Source organism: Peromyscus maniculatus, chromosome 14 (assembly GCF_049852395.1).
Source record: "Peromyscus maniculatus bairdii isolate BWxNUB_F1_BW_parent chromosome 14, HU_Pman_BW_mat_3.1, whole genome shotgun sequence".
Lineage (NCBI taxonomy): Eukaryota > Metazoa > Chordata > Mammalia > Rodentia > Cricetidae > Peromyscus > Peromyscus maniculatus.
The window spans coordinates 46,078,452-46,101,755 of record NC_134865.1 but is presented as its reverse complement, the minus strand read 5'-3'; the positions used below and the strand labels follow the sequence as shown (position 1 = coordinate 46,101,755).

At 40.9% G+C, this 23,304-nt stretch overlaps 1 protein-coding gene and 1 long non-coding RNA gene across 7 annotated transcripts in view; one reads left to right on the top strand and one right to left on the bottom strand.

The window, feature by feature from the left end:
* The window catches only part of LOC121822385 (uncharacterized), a 43,740-nt gene extending 36,677 nt beyond the window's left edge, over nt 1–7,063 (top strand). For all 3 annotated transcript variants that reach the window (XR_013044372.1, XR_013044373.1, XR_006063452.2), the window contains one exon: nt 6,803–7,063. This is a non-coding gene — a long non-coding RNA (uncharacterized LOC121822385). The remainder of the gene's footprint in view (nt 1–6,802) is intronic.
* The window catches only part of Hif1a (hypoxia inducible factor 1 subunit alpha), a 49,670-nt gene extending 33,476 nt beyond the window's left edge, over nt 1–16,194 (bottom strand). For 2 of the 4 annotated variants that reach the window (XM_076550878.1, XM_076550879.1), the window contains exon 1: nt 15,722–16,185. In XM_076550878.1, coding sequence (XP_076406993.1) covers nt 15,722–15,756 — 35 coding nt within the window. In that variant the 5' untranslated portion in view covers nt 15,757–16,185. Of the gene's footprint in view, nt 1–15,721 lie in introns of all 4 variants that reach the window. The other 2 variants (XM_006992734.4, XM_006992733.4) reach the window with 2 other exon arrangements.
* Between the last annotated feature and the right edge of the window lie 7,110 nt (nt 16,195–23,304).

The window sequence follows — 23,304 nt, the reverse complement described above, 5'->3', positions numbered from 1 at the left end:
TTAAAGACACCAATATCTGCACAAGTTCCTGTCTCATATAATGGTAACATTCTCTAGATGATTTACAACAACCATTCATAGGTATATAAACCTCTTTAACTAGTTGCTACATTGTTGAAGAATGACAATTCTGTGTGTTCAGTTTCTTTCAGTTTATTTGATTATATACTATGATACAGTAATGGATTCAAATTTAGACCAAAGAAACTAAACTTTGTGTATATATTCAAAAGGGTATGTCCTTTAAAATGATTTCTTTGAATAGGATGGAAGATGATTAAGTTTTATAAAAGATCAGAATAAAAGTATACATACAGAAATCATACCTTGAAGTTTTTTCCCTCTTTAGTTCTAAAAGTTAGAACTATGATGATGGTGTAAATGATGATAAAGGAGCTCTTGTAATACAAGAGTCTCTACTCACTAGCTACACTAATTGCTCCTAACCGATGTTAGTAAATTTTCTGAGTAATAATCCTCTGATCTCATTTTCTTGTTTGTGAAAAGAGTAACATTATCATATGTAATAGTCTCAGATTCCATGTGAAAGAAAAAAGATGCCTCCATTGTTAAAGTGGTCTATGCCTTTCTACATTTCAGATACTTACTATGTAATTTCTAAGTTAAAAGATTAAAAAAAAAATTATAGGACTTCCCCCTTTAACAATAAGGAACATGACAGTTATTTTAGATATTTAAATGGAAGACAGATCTGATGACTTATAAAACTTCAGAGAATTATTAGCGGAAATTACAAACACAGTAGGACTTCATTCAAAGAAGTCAAAGCAGTGTTAAAGGTACATTTTATGAGAACTATAAAACTGCTTTTGTTTTGGTGGCAATTAAATATATTCTGGATTATAAATGATCCCTACTTTTTATTTTATGTGCATGGATGTTTTGCCTGCATGTATGTATACATGCATGCCTGGTGCCTGAAGAGATGAGAAGAGGGTGTCAGATCCCCTGGAACTAAAGCCCTGGCTGTGAGCCACCATGTGGGCACTGAGAATCAAACCCAGTATCTGGAAGAGCAGCCAGCGCTCTTCACTGCTGAGCCATCTCTCCAGCCTGGTCACTACATAGTTTTATATTCCTGCCATAAGTCTATCTGAGGTGATCAGACTGGTATCAATCACTTAAAAAGTTACCTTATTTATTTAAGACAGGGTCTCACATTGTAGCCTAAGGCAGACCTGAAACACACTCTGTAGCCCAAGGTAGCTTTGAACTGGTGGCAATCCTTAGCCTCCCAAATTCTGGGATTACAGTCATGACTACCAAAATACAGAATTTTTCAGACAGTACCATGCTATAGCCAAGGCTAATCTGGGATCCCCACCCCCACACTTGTGAGAGTCTCACAAAAGCTCAGCTTTCCCAGTGCTTGGATTACAGTCATGTACCATTACACTCAGCTCAAGATTACACATTTTTAAAAATCCAGTGGTACTTAGATTGAGGGCCCTGGGCATGTATCAAAAATTCACAAGGATCATTTTTCTTCCAGAAGATACCTGAGCATTAGTCAGAATGGACAAATATAGGAATAAACTTTAACAGCTTCCAAAAATGAGACTTATATTTGAAAGCTTTAAATATCTCTAAGAAAATTCTAATAACAGATTTAACAAATTAGTAAATGTGACTATTGACAATGCTTCTGCAAGGCTGTTTTTTTTTTAAAGATTTATTTATTATGCATACAGTGCTCTGCCTGCATGTATCCCTGAAGGCCAGAAGAGGGCACCAGATCTCCTTACAGATGGTAGTGAGCCACCATGTGGTTGCTGGGAACTGAACTCAGGACCTTTGGAAGAGCTCTTAACCTCTGAGCCGACTCTCTAGCCCCTGCAAGGCTGTTTATATATAACAAAACTTAGGCCCAGAGCTAAAGAAACAGCTCATAGGTTAGGAATGTTTACTGCTCTTGAAGAACATATATTCAGTTACCAGCACCAACATGGTAGTATCCAACCTCCTGCCACTTCAGTTCCAGGTTTCCTATGCCCTCTACTGACCCTCCAGGGGTACCCGGTATGCATGCAGCAAAGTCATACATGCAGGTAAGATACCTGCACAAATAAATTTTTTAAAATCTTGAAAAATAATGTTGAAAACCTAAATCCAGACCATTATGTTCCAAGAAACTTAAGCTTAAAAAAAAAAAAAAAATCACACTGTGGTAAAAAAAAAAATGTAATAAAACAGAACATAGTAAAAATAACTATATTAAAACTATTCAACTGTGGCCTAAGCCATCAAAATTATTAATTAGCAACTTAATTATTGTATCAATGAATTTGATACACAAATATCTGTAATACATGAATAATTATATAACTAATTACAAGCCATAGTAATTTAGTGATAGATTTGTGATCAACAGCTATAGAAAACATTTAAAGGTAGGTGTGTGTGTGTGTGTGTGTGTGTGTGTGTGTGTGTGATATGTGTGATGTGTGTGCACATGTGTGTTTGTGTGCTTGTGGAGTCCAGAAGAGGATGTCAGATTCCCTGGCACTTGAAGTTATAGGTGGATGTGAGTGCCTGAATGTGGATGCTGGGAATTGAACTCAGGTCTTCTAAAAGATAAGCAAAGCACTCTTAACTGCTGAGCCATCTCTCCAGTCCCTAAAGAAAATTAAAAACAGACACATCAACTTACTTATATTTAACAAGGTAATATCCCTTACTCCATTCACAGTGGAGGCTCTGACTTAAGAATCCATTTAAATACTATTTTAGCCAGGCAGTGGTGGCGCACATTTAATCCCAGCACTCGGGAGGCAGAGCCAGGGATCTCTGTGAGTTTGAGGCTACCCTGGTCTACAGAGTGAGATCCAGGACAGACACCAAAAACCCCAAACTATTTTAATTGTGTTATCTACAAAGACAGGCAATCTTTAACTTTCTTTTACCAGTAAGTTAAAAGCTATTTGATGGGATTCTTGAAATCCATATGGAAATATGGAAATACCTTTCTTAAGTTCCTGCTCTCTAGCAGCCGAAAAACCATTCAGACTTTCCCCTCTTTATTAGTATCACCATGGAGAATATTTAGAATATGTTACATAACAAAACAGAGCCTTCATTTAATATACAAAGGCTAGATATCCTGGAAAAAGTAAAGAGGAGCATTAACTATTTTACCATGGTTACAGTCCATTTTAACTTGGCTTAAAGGACCTCATTCTTTATTGGATTAGGAAAATAATAATATTTTTTTTTTTTATTTTATATACCAACCACAGTCCCTACCTCCACCCTCACTCCTCAGAGAGGGTCAGGCCTCCCATGGGGGTCAACAAAGCCTGGCATAGCAAGTTGAGGCAGGACCAAGCCCCTCCCCTCTGCATCAAGGTTGAGTAAGGTATCTCATCATAGGGAATGGGCTCCAGTTCATGGACCAGGGATAAATTCTAATCCCACTACCAAGGGCCCCACAAACAGACCAAGCCATACAACTGTCACCAACATTCAGAAGGCCTAGTTTGGTCCCATGTAGGCTCCCCAGCTGTCCAGAATCTGTGAGCTCTAAGATCAAAAACACTGATGACAGCTTACATTGGAGAGGATGTTGGAGTAAGGGGAACACTCCTCCACTGCTGGTGGGAATGCAACCTTGTATAGCCACTTTGGAAATCAGTATGGCGGGTTGTCAGGAAATTGGAAGTCAATCTACCTCAAGACCTAGCAATACCATTCTTAGGTATATACCCAAAGCACATGCAATCATACCACAAGGACACTTGCTCAATTATGTTCATAGCAGCATTATTCATAATAGGCAGAACCTGGAAACAACCTTGGTGCCCCTCAACCAAAGAATGAAGAAAATGTGGTACATTTTACACAATGGAGTATTACTCAGCGGTAAAACACAATGACATCATGAAATATGCAGGCAAATGGATGGAACTAGAAAATATCATCCTGAGTGAGGTAACCCAGACCTAGAAAGACAAACACCAGTATGTACTCACTCATAAGTGGATATTAAGTGTAAAGCAAAGGATAACCAGGGAACAATGTACAGCCCCAGAGAAGCTAGGTAACAAGTAGGACCCTAAGAGGGACATGCATGGATCACCCTCGGAAGGGTAAATAGATAAGATCTGTGTAAAGGGCAGGGAGGGATGAGTGCTTTAGTGATTTTAAACAGAATCTTCAAAGTTCAAGAGTGAAACTCTTCTGAAAACAATTTAGTAAGTATTATAATGTGAATGTTGAGTACCAAGAACTGTCTGAGTGTTGCACATGGGCTAAAAACCCCCTAAAGCAATGATTCCTATATCTTAATTCATACATGAACAAAGTCAGACCTAGAGAGACAAGTGCCATTGCCACTTCTTAAGATGGAATAGCAGAAAAGGCTTGATAAATTTGCTAATCATAAGAAAAAGATTACAATACAGCTGCAGAATACTATGCTTGACAGAAACTGTAGAATATAAATTCGGCTCATTTGCAACAAAACCCACAGCCCATATTGCAATGCCAGCATTGGTCCCAGTCTTGCCTTATGTGTGAGGTGATGATACTCTCAGAGACAACCAAAAAAACCTACAGTGAGACACGACTCGTGTAATCAGAAAATCCCATTCACATAGTTAATAATGAGTAACTCAAGCAGGGAAAAATGGCATTCTTCCAGGAAAGTGATACCCAAATACCAGTAAAGGAGTGTCTTTTCATTTTTTTTTTTAAAATCACAAACTATATACATGGAGATGTGAGAATGCTACATTCTTTACTTCCACATAGGTATCCTGTGAAGGGCAGAGTGACACTAACATGCAAATACAGAAGTATGCATGCCAAGTAACAATTAGATAAAGCCAGGGATTACTTTCTGAAGACACAGAATTTGAGACTTTCAATTTAACTGTTTCTTTAACCAAAGCTAAACTGTGTGAGCTACAACTGCATTCTCTTCCTTACACTTAGCTGAGTTGTATTTCATCCCATGCAATAAAAAGAATACTGCTAGGGTTTCAAATTAAATATTAAAAATGATAAAGTTCAAGAAAATGGCACTCTCTTAAAGCTAGAGATGGCTCCACGATTAAGAGCAGTCATTGCTCTTAGAGAGGGCCTGAGCTGGATTCTTAAGATCCAATGGCAGCTCACAACCATCTGTAACTCCTGTTCTAGGAGATATAATGCCCTCTTCTGACCTCTGTGGGCACTGTACATTCATGGTGTACTTAACATAAATGCAGACAAAGCACACATAAAATAAAAAGTAAAGAAAGAAAATGGCACTCTGAAATACTGAGGAAAGTATAAACTAGTTCAAACTTTCTTGAATGTAAACAGTCAATGGAACTGAAAGTATTACAATATGACATGTTTTTGATCCAGTAATTCCACTTCTTAGAGTCAAGAAATGCGAATTAAAGGCTATTATTAATCCTACCTCTGTTAATAACAGGGAGCTTTAGATTTACTCTAAATGTGCCAAGTAGGCAAATATGAGGACATTTATACAATGTAGTGCCATTCATTCAGCCTTTCAAACAGCACTATTTATTGGCAATATTTAAATGCTTACTATATACACCAAGGCAAACATTTTTAGTTAACCCATAAGAAATCCCCCGTAAATTACATCCTAGCTCCAGTCTTAGGAAGCATCTATCCTTCTGATGCTTTTTGCTTTTGTCTTTTTTTTTTTTTTAAGAATTAGCCTTGCTATAAGGTGATAATGATAAGCAGACTATATCCAATATCTAAAGAAATGTGAGAGCCATAAACTTGGCTATACACTCAACACTATTATCTTGTTTAACCCACACCATTCCTACACAATTCTAGTCTGAAAAAAAATACAGATTTTTTAAAAGGTTGAAAACAATAAATACATTCTTAACCTACATTTTAAACACACATATGCACACACACCCAAATGTGAACAAGGGTCTCTAGGTAGTGAAATAATAGGTGCTCATAATTTCTGTGTATTTGTGTAGTTCTCAAATCTTTTCTACCCATCAAAATATTTTAAGTTTCATTAAATATTTTAAAAATGGGTTAGCTAAATCAAATAATTTTGAATATATCCAGAAAATTCCTACTCAAATGTCAAAGGGGATGATCAAACCTCAATTTTATAATATGTTTTATTATAATATACCTGTACCTAATGCCCAAAGTTTTCCTTCTATGTCTATGTGTGTATAGGGACACATGTGTGGGAGTGTACATGTATGTAGAGGCCAGCGAATAAACTCATGTGTTTCCCAAATACCATCCAACTTTTTTTTTGAGACATGGTCTCTTACTGTCCTGGAATTCACCAAGTAGGCTAGACTGGCTGGCCCAGGAAACATCAAGGATCTTCCTGTCTGTCTTGCCAATGCTGCGACTACATACATGTTACACCATAGCTAGCTTTTTAAACAGGGGTTCTAGGAATTGCATTCAAGTTCTCTATAAACAAGACTGCCTAAACTATCTGCCTATCCCAAAGGCTATCTTTTTAAGTTATTACTAATTTAAAACCACAGTATGGCTAGGGTGAGAAATAAGTATGGCTACCTCCATGACTAGTTTAAATGCTGGATAGTTTATTGATCAAAATCCCGAAGCCAGCCACGAGACCACTAGGAGAAAGTGATGCTAATGTCTGCTATGAATACAAGGAGGAGGCAGTTGTGCCTGCCCTGCTATTACTTCTTCTTGTCACTCTTACCAAGGTTTAAGTAAATTTTGTGGAGAAGTTAGGAAGGAAGAGAATTTAAATATCTATTAAGAAAAGTCAAAGAGTATTACCTTTTAACCTTGTTCTTTTTAGGTAATAAAAGAGAAAAAAAGACAGTGGAAGGAGGAAATACAGTGAAATGAAATGAAGAATTAAAGGGAACCAAAGAAGACTCAAAGGAGGGAGATGGCTGAAGTGTGAGCAGACCCTCCGACTGGATGAGACAGTGCAAAGGAGAAACTGAGGCGCTCTGATATACAGGGCTTGCAGTCACAAGAACTCTGGGCTGGGAACAGCTTGTAGACTTTGCGTGGTGACAATCAATCAAAACAGAAGAAATGTTATTCTTCAGCAGTTGCTGGGGTCATGTGCCTTCCTTCATCTTTGTCTTTAGATGCCCACATTACAGGTCTGAAACACATAACTAACGTTCCCAAGTAGAAATATGGCACTCCAATAGCATTCAAAAGAAGATTGATGTTACTACATACATTTAATAGATTTAAAACACACTCCAATGGAGTGTAAAACTTTTTTCATTACGGGTTATGTTTACCATCTGTAATTTATACTCATTGATAAAAATGAAATATCTCTAGCTAAAGGTCATCAATTATGCTTCAAATTAAAACTTCAACATTAAGTATGTTATAGGTCTTGAAAGTTCAAAATTAGAAGTATAATCTCGTATTAAACATTAAATCGTATTTATTTGCACTACTTAAAAGCACTATGTGCTTTTCTAAAAGATATTCTCAAAATTGTATCATTTTTATTCAAGAAGAAGAGGGAAAATTCAGTGAATCAAATACTGAATAATAATGTTTCTTGGGGGTAAAAACTATTGAAGACTGCATAAGCTTCAGAATAATGCTGATGATATGTTAGCCTCTACTATACAATTTTTGTTCTATTTCATGTTTTGATGTCCTGAGACAAGGCCACTATATAGCCCAGGGTAGCCGCAAGACTTGGCAATCCTCTTGCCTCAGCTTCCAGAGTGCTGGATTATAGGCTTGCACCACCAATTTTTAAACAGTTTTTGTAATAATTTTATTTTCAACTATTTCATATCTGTAAGCCAAAGTCTTTCTATCCTGTAAACAAACTTATATTCACCTCAAAGGCCTAAAATTAAAGGAAGAAATGATTAGGGGATTATCAGGTCAATTTAGTTTTTGCATTCCTGGTAATGAATTACAATTGTTAATCAGTTAGTAGTAACAAAATCTAGAAACAATGTCTAACACAAGGAAAATGCTAGTAATACCAAAATAACAACAGCAAACAATATCATACAAATATTAGGTCCCACCAGCTAGTTAGTAATAAAACTGAGCTTTAAACTTAGGCATCCTTTTTTTTTTTTTTTGAGACAGCTTCTGGCTGTCCTATGTATGTCCTATGTAGACCAGGGTAGCCTCGAACTCCCACAGAACCGCCTACCTCTGCCTCCTGAGTGCTGGGATAGTTGTGCACACCACCCTGCATGAACACAGGCACACTGCGGTGCTTTAACTAATAATACCACCTCTCTAATGTCTCTACACTATTATAACATGTGATTAAAACACAAACAGGAAATGCTAAGAAAGTGAAAAAGGATATGAAAGTATAACAAATAGTGTAATTTTAGCTAATGTGCTTGAATTAAAAAACAAAACAAAACAAAAAACAGATTTGGGGAGGGCTAGGGAAATGGTTCAGTCAGTAAAGTGCTTGACACTAAGCACAAAGACCCAAATTCAATCCCCAGAAGAATCAGATTTGGTACTGTATACTTGTAATCCCAGTGTTGGGGAGGCAGAGATGGGCAGATCCCTGGAGCTTATTGAACATCCAGCCTAGCCTAAGCTGCGAGACCCAGGTCCCGAGGAGGAGGCCCTGCCTCAGAAAACAAGGTTTATCTAGTTCCTGAACTATGACACTGGCTGTTAGCCTCTAATTTTCACATATATAAATACAACAGCACACATGTACATCTTTGTACACACACATACACATACATACATATGAGACAAATATTAAGTGTAAACAGTGATCTTTAAGTGACAGAATTACAAGCACATTTTCTACATACTTTTAGGTATTTCACTAATGTTTTGCTATGATATTCAACAAACATTTTAAGATTATATATTCAAATTCAGAGCGAATCACTGTGTCTTATTCATAATAGCACAATAGTAATGGTACATCCATGCTAACTACATACTTTGGCAGTTAAAAGAAATGAAGTAGATCTTATAAACTAGCAATGAAAGACAGTTAAGATAGAGCATTAAAGGAAAAAAGATTAAATGAAGGAATACATATAAAACAAAGCTGGGCAGAACAAATATATTTTAAATTATGTAAATTAAAATGATCTATCAGAGACACATAAACCATTTTATTTTTCTAATCCTAACCGTAGCCCCAGAGACCCACTACATTTTAGGTGTAATTGCTTCGTCAAGCTGGTAGTAGTGGCGATAAGGAAGGAACTTTCCGTTTTTCTTCTACTCTGTAACTCTCTCTATATATATATAATTACAATGAAAACAGAAGTATGGAGTCATTGTGTAATTTTTTTTAAAAAAAGAAAAAAAGTTGTTCTCTGAGAAGGGTTGAATTGCAGTCTGGCCATAAAAACCTAAAGGCCAGATCTGAAATCTTATCCAAATTCTTCAAGAGATTCTGGAATGTTCTTTGTTTACTACAGCAGAAATGAATTGATTACCTTCTTCAAGGTAGTAAACAGAACACAATAGCAACCTGTTAATTCTAAGCCTGTAATACTAAGGTTGTCCTATGGATAACCCTTCCAGTAGATGAACTTTTAAAAAGAATATTTTCAATTTAGTCATTGTTATTCCATCAGCAAATTCTTGCACAATTAACAGCTACCACTAATATTCTATTTATTATGTATCATATTTGCATAAGGGTATATACATTTAATCTTGTAACACAGGAAACAGAGGCATGGGAAGTTAAGTATTATTCAGTGGTACACAACAGAATCTTTGGCAGTCAGGTTCCAGAGAATATGCATTTATCCACTTGAGACAGACAGGTATACCACACATAATAAATGTTTGCTAAAGATGAGACAAGAGTGAATACTTTCCACATGTTTACCTAGCAGATTTTCCACAGCCATACACAGATGCCTTGTTTACTCAAGTGTTTAGAACACAGAGAACACAGAGCCATTTTTAACATACCTTAAAGGATATACTAACTTACTTCCCAGGCCTTGGGCATACTGCACAGCTATGTTTATTAACAAAATATGTTCTCTAGTCTGGTTCTAATAAATAAAGTATCAAAAAGGTGACAGAAAATTAAAATTTAAGATTGAAAAAAGTAGCACGAGGATTCCAATAAGAAAGGTTCCTGCCGGGCGGTGGTGGCGCACGCCTTTAATCCCAGCACTCGGGAGGCAGAGCCAGGCGGATCTCTGTGAGTTCGAGGCCAGCCTGGGCTACCAAGTGAGTTCCAGGAAAGGCGCAAAGCTACACAAGAGAAACCCTGTCTCGAAAAACCAAAAAAAAAAAAAAAAAAAAAAAAAGAAAGGTTCCTATAAAAAAAATAATCAGGGGATATAGGAAAAGACTTCAAAAGAGAAAGAAACACCCTTTTACAGTCCTCTGTAATCAATCTCTTTGTTCATTCAATTACCCATTAGTTGTTTGATTTGTTCATTCAAATACTTAAGGCTCATGTGTGCCAGTATTCCCTATTAGATGTTTTTCAAATTAAAAAAAAAATCTATTTGAGATTTTTCCTATAGAAACATGCACCCAATTTTACAATGGATAAAAGGAAGGGTCTCTTTACAGAAACTTGCTTAGTGTCTATATTTATAAGAAAAGACTCGTAAGAACTAAAACATATCGAACTACTTCAAGACCCAACTATCCACCCTTAATCTCTGCTTATTCTTACCAGCATTTTTAGTTGAACAAACTTATCTTCACAAACTATTGGAAAAGGGGGGAATTGAGAACACTTGTCACTCCGCAGTGAGGACAGCAACACTGAAGAGCACTCTCCACTTGTCTAATGGTGACAGCTCTAAACAACCAAGGACTGCAAACATAAGCTATGCTCCACCACTAGCTTTTCCCCAATAACAAGGAAGTACAATTTCAAAATGATCCCTTAAATAATCTTTATATTTAGTATTCTAACCAAGCAGAACTTAATGAGAAAAATTAATAATGATAGTGGAGATGAGCAGAACAATTGAATGGGAGCATTCTGTTTTATAAAAATGGTACCATTTCAATTACTATCTTAAATGGGGCTTTATCTTCAATAGAACAACTACACACTAGTTGACACTAAATATTTCTTTCTGAGAATTCTAGTAGACCAACTCTTTGTAAGCTACTAGAAAAATTTCATTCACATTTTAAAGGTATTTAACATTATTTTTTAAAGCTTTTACTTGCAAACTGTTCTGATATTTTGTTTTGTTTTAAGTAGCTTCATATCTACTGACCATCCAAAAGCCAATAAAGAAACAATCTGTTCAATATATTTATTAGGATGGCCACCACAAAAAACAAATATCCTGCCTTCTCTCGGTGTGTGTGTGTGGGGTGTACGAAGTGCTAGGGAGGCTATAGAGAAATAACCTTTGTGCACTATTGGTAAGAATATTAAAAAGATAGAAACTTCTATGGAAAAAGTATGGAGGTTCCTCAAAAACTTATTTGTTGCCTTTTAATTTAGCAGGACTGACCAGGAACAGGACCTTCATGATATAGTTGCACATATATCCTCAGCAGCACAACAGAAGCAAAGGAGAAGTAATCCAAGTGTCAGTGTACAAACAATGCAGCATAGTCATACAACAGAAAGTCTTAGAAGAAAGAGAAAAGTTAACACATACTACCACAATGTAAAGACTGCCTCTGAAGTGAAATTCACAGAAAGACAAAACCCGTGTGATTCTAGTTACATGAGGCATCCAGAGTAGCCAGGTTTGCGATTCAGAGAGAATGGTGGCACCAGAGGCTAAGATCAGTGGGACGCTGGGAGTTGTAAAATGGCTATAGATTCAGTTTTGCAAGAAGATTGGTCATATGACAAAATTTGCCATTGATAAATTTTACACTTAGAAATGGCTAGAATAGGAAATTTTATGTTAAGTCTTTTAACTAAATAAAACATACACAATCACTTCAAATGCTACAAGGAGATAGTCATGGAGTAATTTCTTAATTCTTTATATTACATTTGTCTAAAAGATTATGCCTGGCAAACAGATAAGTTTGTTAATTTTTTATTGGAGAAAACATGAATTTTAATATCAAATTCAATACAAATACCAAGTATTTCATTCTTGATACTTCAAGAGATGGAGACAAAATTGTTGTTATAATTAAAAATTTATGGTTAGTTGAAACATTTTTACTATATTCTTACCAAAAATGTCAAGCAACAACATTGACTCATTAAATTCTTTTTCAAACCCTTCAGAATCAAGCAGAAAACATGCAATAAATAACTATACCACAAGCAGCAAAAGGCGAGGTAAAACCCACCTACTGCTATCTAGTCTCAAAAGGGGTGTATGTGTGTGTAGCTTTTTTCTCGTGAATTTAAATTCAACCCCACATCTATATCATCTATATTTAGATGACTTTCTCCTGATAAGGAAATGGACTTTCTGAACAATCTTAGATAAAAAGGTAAAGCAGTGTTTCAGATATTCATCTTTTTAAAAACTGTATTTAGAGGTTTAACCTAAGCCTTTAATATTCATGTATGGAAATAATTATCTTACAATTAAACATCATAAACTGTTTTAAATTCTTTAAAAAAAAAAAAAAGGTCAAGAGACTAATCTGCTTTAGCTTCCTAGACACCATCCTTGATGTACAAAATTTGGAATGTACATACAATACCTAAACCTTGAGCTTGGACACCATCAGAGCCACAAAGACAATGAAAGCTAACCCACAGAAAGTTGGGACACTCTCTAGACTAAACACTCTCTACCCTAAACAGGAGTGTACTAACTCATATTTCATACAAATGAGCTGCAAACATCTCACCAATACAAATTCAAAGCCTTGCCTTGAGATGAAGGTCTAGCTATTGAAGTAGGCATAAGTAAAGCACTATATTGCTACTGAATTCCTACAGAAATTACCATTTATAATTGTCTACTCAAAACTCGAGCATCAGAACAAGAACAAAAGTTATTACCAGTTCTAAAACTACATTACCTTAGGTCTCTCTTGCTGAAATGAACAGCATGACTAGAATACATGTTTATGACTAGAGTCCAGAGTAAATTAAAAATTACCTGTTTAGGGAGAAAACACTGGGATGAGGAAATGTGATGAGGGGCTTAGAGTATATCACATGCTGAGTAAAACAAGTGATGTTAAAAGCCATGGCCCAGGAATACTGCTTCAAGAGGAAGGAACCTGTTTTCAACCTTTGTATTCAATGCTAGTCTTTTCATTTTGGGGGCCACAGGAAAAAAAGGTGTGATGGCACAGAAGAGCTAATATATACATTAGAGAGGGGGGTTTAAAGGTTATGGAAGTCTGAACTGTAACTTTAACAGTTAACACTTATTTTCACGTATACAAAAATGTTACAAAGACTCCCATTCCACGTTGGCCTAAGTACTTTAAATGCATGACCTCATTTTCAGAGGGGTAGTATTATCATCTGGGGGTGGGAGACATGTAATCCAGAAATATTCGCTAACTTGCCAGCAATCACAAGTAGAAAGGCTTGGGACTCCAACCTGTGGGTATCTATCTGCCACCCCATCCCTCCTCTCTACACCTTCAGAACGCTGATTCTTCAAAAGAGAGAAAAAGCTGAAAGGGGAAATTAAGAAATGTCTTCTTTAGAGATTTTACTTTAGTGACCCAATAACGACTTGTTTTAGAAAACTTTGAGAGGTTCAGTTTGAAGCTAGAAACAGAGAATGAGCCTGGCATGGTTTTTGAAACCTAAGAATCTATATGCAGGTTAAGTCAGTCAAGTGCAGCCCAACAGCTAAGGCGTCAACACCATGTACCCACTGTTAAATCTATTATGCATTTTCTGTTCTATTTCTTCCAAACATTCAAGTTTTGGGTTTTCTATACACACTATTAAAAAAGCAAAAATTTTCCCCCGTGTTCATTTTCGAGGCTCATGTAAGATGGAAAAATTGCAGAAAGAAAATCTTTACCTCTCAATCACTCAATTATCTTTCAAATAAATTATGATTTCAAAAGTACATCTTTAATAAACAGCACCTAAAGGTTGCTGAGTGACCCATTATTCGTTTATTATCTTTTAGCGATATTAAGAACCTCTATATTAAGAAATATAATCCCATCTGATCTAAAGCTGCTAACATCTCAAATGAGAAAAATTAAATAACAGATGAGTCTGAGGAAAAACTAAAAACCAATTAGAGCTGGGCACAATGCATAGCAGCCAATTCACTCATTCATTACAAAATTACTTTTGATTAAAAAAAATAACATCGCATATAACAAATTGGTGACTGATGTATAACTTGGTGTACTGAATTGAATTAAACATAACTCAGCATTTAATAAGGACAGTAAGTTGGCACTACACAATAGCAATCTGCCTAACGTTGAGTGTAGCAGCCTCATCATTTCATCAAAAGCATTGTAGTCACTTCTGCAAAATTAATTGCAACTAATTCTGGTAACTCGCGGAGTTAAGTCTGGACTTGTTTGCTCACTTTAAAACATTTTCAAAGTGCTTCCTTTGGTGCATACACACTGAGCCCAGGACTATGGAGTAAGGACCAGGACAAGGGACTTACAGAATAGCAAAACAAACAAACCCGAATAAATTTATCTTCTGCTGATATGGGTAAGAGGAATTAATCTCTTCCAGAAGACTGGAAGGACTTAGGAGTAAATTAAGCCAGCCTTCTAACCACAGGTCTTACTATAAACCTTCAACTCCTTAAACTGATGTCCTCAAGGTTAGAATATTGAAGTAGACAAAACTGTTTGCTGGCGGCAGGGGTCGATTTTGCTGCACCACCAGCTGCACTCTTAATTCCAGAAGGTGCTCCTTAGATTCAAAACCACAAGATGTTTCAAACTTACATTAAGTTTTCACAGACAATTTCTCACTTCGGATGTTTCCTGATACAATTGTTTTCAGGTGTTCCAACATATTTGCAACACTTTAACTCATGAGTTTCATTTGCTCTCATTGTATAACCCCCCCCCCCCCGCCCCATCTCATTAAATTATCGGCCTAAGTTGAACCAAAACTATCAGTAAGCTATTTTCAGGAGTGAAAGAGGCATATATACACATTCATACATAACGTCTGGGCTCCCCTGTCAGGTGATGCAAGCCAAGTTTGCAAAAAAAAATAAAATTGCAAGTTGTTTAAAATGATGCCGTTTTCCTAAATTCCCGTTACTCTGGAGGCGGCAAGTTTCCCCCGATTACAACGAGACCTTGCACGTGCAAACCAGAAAGTTAGCATCTTCGGGCCCCCCCTAAAGCTACTCCCTAACGTACAAAGGCAGCGGGCGGCCGCGGCTCAGCAAGGCGACTCGGGGCGGCCGGGGGGTGGGTGGGGGGAGCCCCGGGTCGGCCTCGGAGGGCCTCGACCCCGGGAAGCTGGCAGCGCGCGCAGGGTCCGCCCGCCCGCCCGCCAGCCCGGGGCCGGCTGGTCGCGGCTACCGCGGAGGACAGGGGCGGGAAAAGGCGCGGAAGCGCGGGGCAGCACTCGGCCCCAGGCCGGCTCGGCCGGCTCGGCGCGCGGGGCAGGCTGGGCTGCGGCGGCGCGGGGCGGGTGTCCGGGGCGGAGACCCCAGCCCCGCCGAGCGCGGGGCCCGCGACTCCCACCCCCCGCGCCAAGATGGCGACGTGGACCGCGGGGGAGCCCGGCGCGCGAGGCTTGGGGCGGCGGGGAGGTGGGGGGGGGGGGGAGAAGAGGGGACGGAAGGGGAGAGGAGACAAAAAAAAAAGGCCAGCCCCCGGGAACGCGGCGGCCCCGGCTTACTTTTTCTTCTCGTTCTCGCCGCCGGCGCCCTCCATGGCGAATCGGTGCCCCGCGGTGCCTTCCCGGCCGGCGGGCCCCGGGCTTCGCTCCGGCCTAAGCGCTGGCTCGGTCCGCACGCGCAGAGAAAGGGGCAAGTCCAGAGGCGGGGTGCGAGGCGAGACGCCCCCTCCAACCCTCCCCAACCCCGGGACGGCGAGGCGGCGGGAGCTGCAGGCTGTGCTCGCTGGGGGCTCCGGCTCGGGCTCCTCGGGCGCTCGGTCCTCGGGCTCGCTTGTCAGGGCCTGGCCAGACACTGCCGGCGACGGCGGCGAGGACGGTCCTCGCGTCCCCTCAGACGAGGAGGCTTCTGTGCACTGAGACGCTGAGGCAGCGGCAGGGGGCGGGCAAGGGCGGAGGCGCGCTCGGGCGCGCGGCGCGGCGCGGGGACGGGGAGGAGAGCGGGGGGGAGGGCGCGCGCCCCCGCCGAGCCCGGCGCGCCCGCGCCCGCGCGCGCCCGCGGGCCCGCCTCACCTGAGCGAGAGGCGGGTTCCCCGAGGGCCAATGGCGAGCGACGCAGGCGGCCAGGCCCCACCCCAGCCCACGTTGCTCTCAGCCAATCAGGAGGCGGTCAGCTGAGCCCCAGCTGGGACGCGCTGGCCCCGCTCACGTGCTTGTCTGTGTGCGGCTGGGGAGGGGGGGGGGAGAGAAAGGGGGCGAGGGGTGCGGCTGAGCCCGGGCCTGGGGACGCGCCGCTTTCTACGGGCGCAGCTCTGGCTTCGGGAGGCGCTGCTGGAGAGAGCTGGGCTGCCTGCCGGGGTCCGAGCCCGCCTCCCACCGCCCTGCTGTCTGGAGTAAGCTGAGGCTGGCTCACGCCTCGGCTGCCGGGGCTGGACCCGGTTGCCGCCCAGCCCTGCTGAGTTTCCAGTTGCAAAAAAAAAAAGCCACTTGGCGTCGTGGCAGCCAGCCCCCCTGTGTGAGACTGGGGTCCCTCCTTCCCAGGTGACCCGGAGGTCTCTGCGCTCTGCCACAGAACAAGGGAAGCCTCCATGTCGTTAAGGTTTTTCTGGGCCCAAGTTTGATGGCTGAGCAAAGGCAAATAAAGATAGAAAACAAATGCTTCTTGCAGAACCTCTCAAGGGAAGTGAAGTTGCAGGGCCGTCTTCAAACAAATTGTCTTCGGCGTTTACAAATAAATACAAGAAGTGAAAGCATAAGCCTGAATTTGAGTCAAAGAAGGGAAAAGGCGCTGAGAGACTTATTTTGCTTCCATGTTGCTTTTAAAAGAGACAAAGATCATCTTAAATGGGCACAGAAAAGGTGCAAGGATCATTTGAGTTGGGGTCACCGTTTAGACATAAAGAAGGAATGACGAGTCAGTCCCCCTAACCTGCAGACCCCAGCAGAGGGCTGCCCACCTGCCATGCAGGGAGCTAGGGAGTAAAATGATCAGTTTGGGTCAGGCTTTGGAAGCGTAAACGCTGAGCCTGTCAGTTTGGGTTGTTGTTGTTTTATGTATTCTAAGCCCAACAAGAAACACTTCACGCACACGCATACACACACACACACACACACACACACACACACACACACACACACACGCACACACGCACACACGCACGCACTCGCACACACGCAGGTGTTGCGGGTACAGCTGCGCCTGGATCTGGGGCCTCGGCTTTCGACTCTACCTGACACTAAACTATTTAATATCCGATCTTTACCTTATTAATACATTGTTACAATCCGACTTTGGGTTGGATATTATGTAGATATCTGTGGTAGATTTAAATTACCTTCAAATCTAGAGACAGTGCCCTCTATAAATATACAGAATGTCCAAGTCTAATAAGACAATGAACAATGCATAAAGCATCTCAATCGACTCATGAAGAGATGATTACAGCTCAGTAGTAGAGCAGTTGTCCAGCAAGCACAAGACCCCGGCTTCAGAAGGCAAGCTAGGACTATGTAGATTGATTTTAATGCTATTTTTGTTTGAAATCTAGAACATTATGTACCTCCAAAAAAAGCTACAGGACGTATCTGAAAAGAGGAAAAGAGCAAAAATAATAACTTGTCTTCCTTTTGTTTTTAACCATGAAAACATTTTTTTTATTGAAACACTCTAAAAAAAATAGTGTTAAAAACAATGGCCCCAGAATTCAGAGTGAGCTTGGTTATAAGCACCAGGACTCACAATCAGTTAACTTCTTTGTGCCCCAGTTTATTCTCTTGTAAAATGGAGAAGATAGTATTTATGCTACAAAATTATGGATGATCATCACACACATAAAGCACTTGAAACAATATATGGCAATAGGAAGCCATCAATAAATGCTGGTGGTCTTGTGTTTATTATCTCCAAATCCATGTGTCTTCTAGCAGCAATTAGTTGGGCTTCTGTACCTTAACCAGTCTCAACTATTCAAAAACGCCAATTATGTTAGTGGAAATGCTTCTAGACTCTTTTGTTCTGACATCATGACTTCCCAGAGTGTTTCCATCTGCATAAATGGCAGTTCCTGAAATCCTCAATCATTTCCTTTCTTATAACTCTTAAGCAATTCTCTCTGGCCAGGAATCAGAGCTGTAGAATATAATGTTTTTTTGTTTTTTTTGTTTTTTTGTTTTTCCCCGGAGACAGGCTTTCTCTGTGTAGTTTTGTGCCTTTCCTGGAGCTCACTTGGTAGCCCAGGCTGGCCTCGAACTCACAGCGATCCGCCTGGCTCTGCCTCCTGAGTGCTGGGATTAAAGGCGTGTGCCACCACCACCCGGCCTGAATATAATGTTTTTAAAATAAAAATATGAATACTGTATAACAGCAGGTCTAACTCACTTAAATGTCTTAAAGTTATTATTTAAAAAAGTTAAACAGAATGATAATTCAGTGAACAAGATATTTTTGAATATATATTACAATTTCCTCAAGCTTCCATTTTTCTGTGTAAAACTGTATAAAATATGATATTCTGTGTGTGATTATGAATAGACACAAACATGGAGAGCAGCAATATTTAGCCAAGTTGTTTTATCACAGTTACAGAGATGCCAAATACTATCTCCTGATTCAGATAATCCTGCTCACAACAGACCCCTAAAAGGCAAGTTTTCTTACTGAATAAGACTAAAAATCACTCTTCTTATAAACTCCCTATTAACACATGCATTCAGGTTACTACCAAATAAGTACATGTGGGTGAGCAATCCTATTTCATCACTTCATAATCTTCAGCAGTGTCCAAGGTCCACTCCAACTCACTTTGCAGAACTTCCTAAGGACTTTAAAAGAACGTTGCAAAATGACTTCGTTGACCTTTAACCCAATTTGCAGTGATTCACAAGGAGTCAGAGTAAAACTTGAATTTAAATTGCTACAAAAAAAAAATATGGAGCAATGAGCCCTTTGAGAGTGAAGTACACCAGCTGTACATGGTTTAAACTGCATCCAACTGTGTAGGGAGGATGAGCACTAACAAGTGAGCCTGGCTTAGCACTGTCCTTTGCTGTCACTGGTCCCTTCTCTCCCCCCCTCTTCCTCTCCCCCACCTCCCCTGCTACTCTTCCTCCTCTTCTCCTTCTTCTATGTATGTATGACCAGAATAACAACGATAAAAGAATATGATTTGGAAGGAATGTGTTTAGAAAATTGAGGCATTAAATATTTTTTTTCTTTACAAAAATCAAAGTAAAGATGTATATTGTCTGCATCTATGGAAAATACAAACAGGACATTTGAAAGTAGCACTTTCTAACTCAGGTGGTGGCACTCAGGGAGGTCGGAGGAACACTTTCAGGAACCACTTCTTTCTCTCCATCCAGAGATGGAGCTCAGGCCCCTGGGTTTGTACAGCAAGTGCTTTTCACTATCTGAATAGCCAGATAGGCTGCTTAAAGAGAGAATTCACAAAGGAATGCTAAGGGGTTTCCTGTTCTCTCTCTCTCTCTCTCTCTCTCTCTCTCTCTCTCTCTCTCTCTCTCTCTCTCTCTCTCTCAGAGCACAGGGAGCCAGGCAGTGGTGGTACGGGCCTTTAATTGTAGCACTCTGGAGGCAGAGGCAGGTGGATCTCTGTGAGTTCCAGCAAGTTCCAGGACAGCCAGAGAAACTCTGTCTCAAAACCCACTCCACCCTACCCCACACTCCCCCCACCCCCCAAAAAAAGGAAAGAAAAGAGCATAGGACCCTTTGTGGAGGGTGTAACTAGGGGTAGAGCTCTTGCCTAGCATGTCCTGGGTTTAATATTCAGTACCACCAAAACCAAACAACAACAAAAGACAAACCCCACAAACATTCATTTCCATCTCTATGACAAGGAAAAAAAGCCAATCAAATTGAAATTCACAATTATCTAATCAGGATGAAAGTCACAGAGGAACTGCTGTCCCAAAAGTTAGGGAGACAGACAGACACAATCACAGCTCGTCAGCTGTCCTAGCTAGGGTTATCACTGTTGTCATGAAACACCATGATCAAAGCAACTTGGGGAGGAAGGGTTTAATTGGCCTATGCTTCCAAACCAGTGCTCATCTTTGAAGGAAGTCAGGACAGGAACTAAGCAGGTCAGGAACCTGGAGGCAGGAGCTGATGCAGAGGCCATGGAGGGGTGCTGCTTCCAGGTTTGCTCCCATGGCTTGCTCAGCCTGCTTTCTTAGAGAACCCAGGACCACCAGCCCAGGGATGGCACCACCCACAGTGGACTGGGGCCTCTCCCATCAGTCACTAATAAAGAAAATGCCTTACAGGCTTGCCTACAGGTCGATCTTATGAAGGCATTTTCTTAATTGAGTTTCTCTCCACTCTGATGACTTTAGCTTGGGTCAAGTTGACATAAAACTATTCAGCACACCAGGAGATCACAGTTTACCTGGAGCCGAGCCAGTCCCACGGCCAGAGATGTATCAGCAGAGTACTGGAAACTGTACTCCAGGAATCGTCCGGGCTCAGTGTAAAGCAACTTGAGAAGACTCCCAGATGCTCTCGCCTATGGACTTTCCTTGAGCTTTACTGTTTTAACTTGGCCGAGTTGCCCTCTGGGAACACAACCAGATCCTGCTATGAAAACCTGAGAGCAATAAATATTCTTTCGCTTTGTCAAAGGGGCATGCATGCACTCACGTATGGTGTGTGTGTGTGTGTGTGTGTGTGTGTGTGTGTGTGTGTGTGTGTGCGCGCGCCTTCAAAAATGTCCTTAGACTAGGAGAGAGAAGAAAGAGATTTAAAGTGAGTCTCTAAGGAGCCTGGAGGGGAACAAGAGAGAGCAATGGAATATATGCAGTATGAAGGCAGAGGGAGGTGCCTTACCAAGTGGGGTCTACCAAAGTCGAACCAATCTAAGCAAACTTCCAGTGGAAACACCACTTCCAGCCAGTTCTCACATTGCACGCGGGAGAAGGGAGATACTCAGCTCCGATAACAACAGGTCTGAGACCAAGTCAGAGGACTACAGACCGCTGCCCTACCCCTACCGTACCACCTCATCAGAGTGCTGGATAACAGCAGGGCAGGGCACGGAAAAGGAACCCAAGCCTCTCACCCTATTGTGGGAGTGCTTAAGGACACCCAAAGACAACATGGCAAGTGAAAACATAGATACTAGGGGAAATTAATTTAACCTCTGTTTATTACAACAAATAGTAATAGCCTAACTCTTAGATCGAAACTGTAAACTCTAGGCCTGTCTACTACCTTCCTAATATAACACATCTGTTTTAAAACAAGAAGTGCCAAGGCAAAAAGAGGAAAAAGGGGGAAGGGGTTGGTCAGATAGCTTGGTTGATAAAGTGCTCATGGCTCAAACATGTGGGGTTGTGTTCAATCCCACAGCCCATGCAGAGTAGCATGCTTCTGTAATCCCAGTGCTGGAAGGTGGAGACAGGAGGAGTCTTGGGGCTCACTGACTAGCAAGTGTAGCCAAAATGATGAGAGACCCTGTCTCAAAAAATAAGGTAGAGAGCACCTGAAGGAGACAGCTAATGCCAACCTGTGGCCTCTACAACCACATGTACACCCTTGCATGTGCATCCTCCACATGCGCGCGCGCGCGCGCGCGCGCGCGCGCACGCACACACACACACACACACACACACACACACACACACACACACACACACCAGCCATGGTCTGGAATGACAATCTAAACATCAGAATCAGACTTAAATGTAGAAGAGACCAGAAATTTAAAATAACCGGTTAATACATTGAGGACTGTAATGGAAAATATGGACAATATCACTTGAGTAATGCAAGCACAGTTTAGAAGGCTTAAGCATTACTGTAAGTACTGGAAATGAAAACAGAATGCCTGTGTTGGCCTCATCCATAGACTGGACCCAGCAAAAAAAAAAATAATAATAAATAAAGGAATTCACGAGTTTGAAGATATATTAATACAAACTTGTAGAACTGAAATGCTATGCCAAAAGAGGTGGTGGTGGGGGAACATTTCCCAACAACTGGGCATAAGACAATGACAAAATATGAAACCAAGCTGGAACAGGAGAAGAGGGATATTGGAAACTCAGAATTTTCAAAACCTTGTGACAAAAATCAAGCCATAGATGCCGGAATCTCAGAGAAATCAACCATAAAAATGGAAGAAAATTTAGCGCCCAGGAATAGTGTGTTTAAACTGGAGAATCAAAAGAAGGTGAGCTAGAAAGAAAACGCTGGGAATCAAGGGATGTGAGAGAAAACAGCCTGCCTCTACAGGGGCTGCATCAACCTTTTCGTCAAAGCCCTTCTAGCAAGAAGACAGTGAGATGGAGTATTTAAAACGTCGGAAGGAAAAAATACACCTCCCACCAATCCAAAACCCTATGCTTGGTGAAATTATCCTTCAAAAGTATAGGAGAGTCAAAGTACCTTCCTTTCTTCAAAACGAAGTCCAGTAGATTTTCTCAGGCAAGCAAAACTAAGGCGAGCTGCTGCCCCTGCCCTGCCCTGTAAGAAACGTTGAAAGATCTTGAAAAGAGCGTGGAACAGAAACTTGAAACCTCGTAAAAAGAAAAAAGGAACCAAGGCAAGAAAAAGAAAACGCTTCATTTTTTTCTTACCTTTAATTGCTGTAACACGGAACGCTTTGTTCAGAAAACTAGCAGGGAGAAGTCCTCTGGCTTCTTGCTTATGGAAGAGTGGATGAGGGACACTGTTGTGGAAGTGGATGGAAGGGAGGAACGGGAGACTGGTATAAGCTGCTTGCATTACCAGTGAGGCGGGATAATATTTGGAAGTGGACCTGGATTAGTCATAAATGTGTGTTGCAAACTCCAAGGCAACCACGAAAGTTTTTAAAGTAGAATACCAGGCTGGGATGTGACTTAGTGGATAAAGTGTTTGCCGTGCAAGCATTGGGACCTGGGTTTGGATCTCCAGAACCAAGGTAAGAGCCAGGCCAGGCGAAGTGCTGCACTCCTGTAACCCTAGGTAAGGGGAAGCCCATATATCAGGTCCTGGGGTCTCGCTGGCCAACTAGCCTAGATGGATAAAGACCTCTGGACTCGGTGAGAGTTCTTGTCTCAAAATTACAAAAAAAAAAAAAACGATGGAAAGACTCCTGTGTCTACCCTGCGCTCCACACATGCATGCATAGGTGGGCACATGCACACAA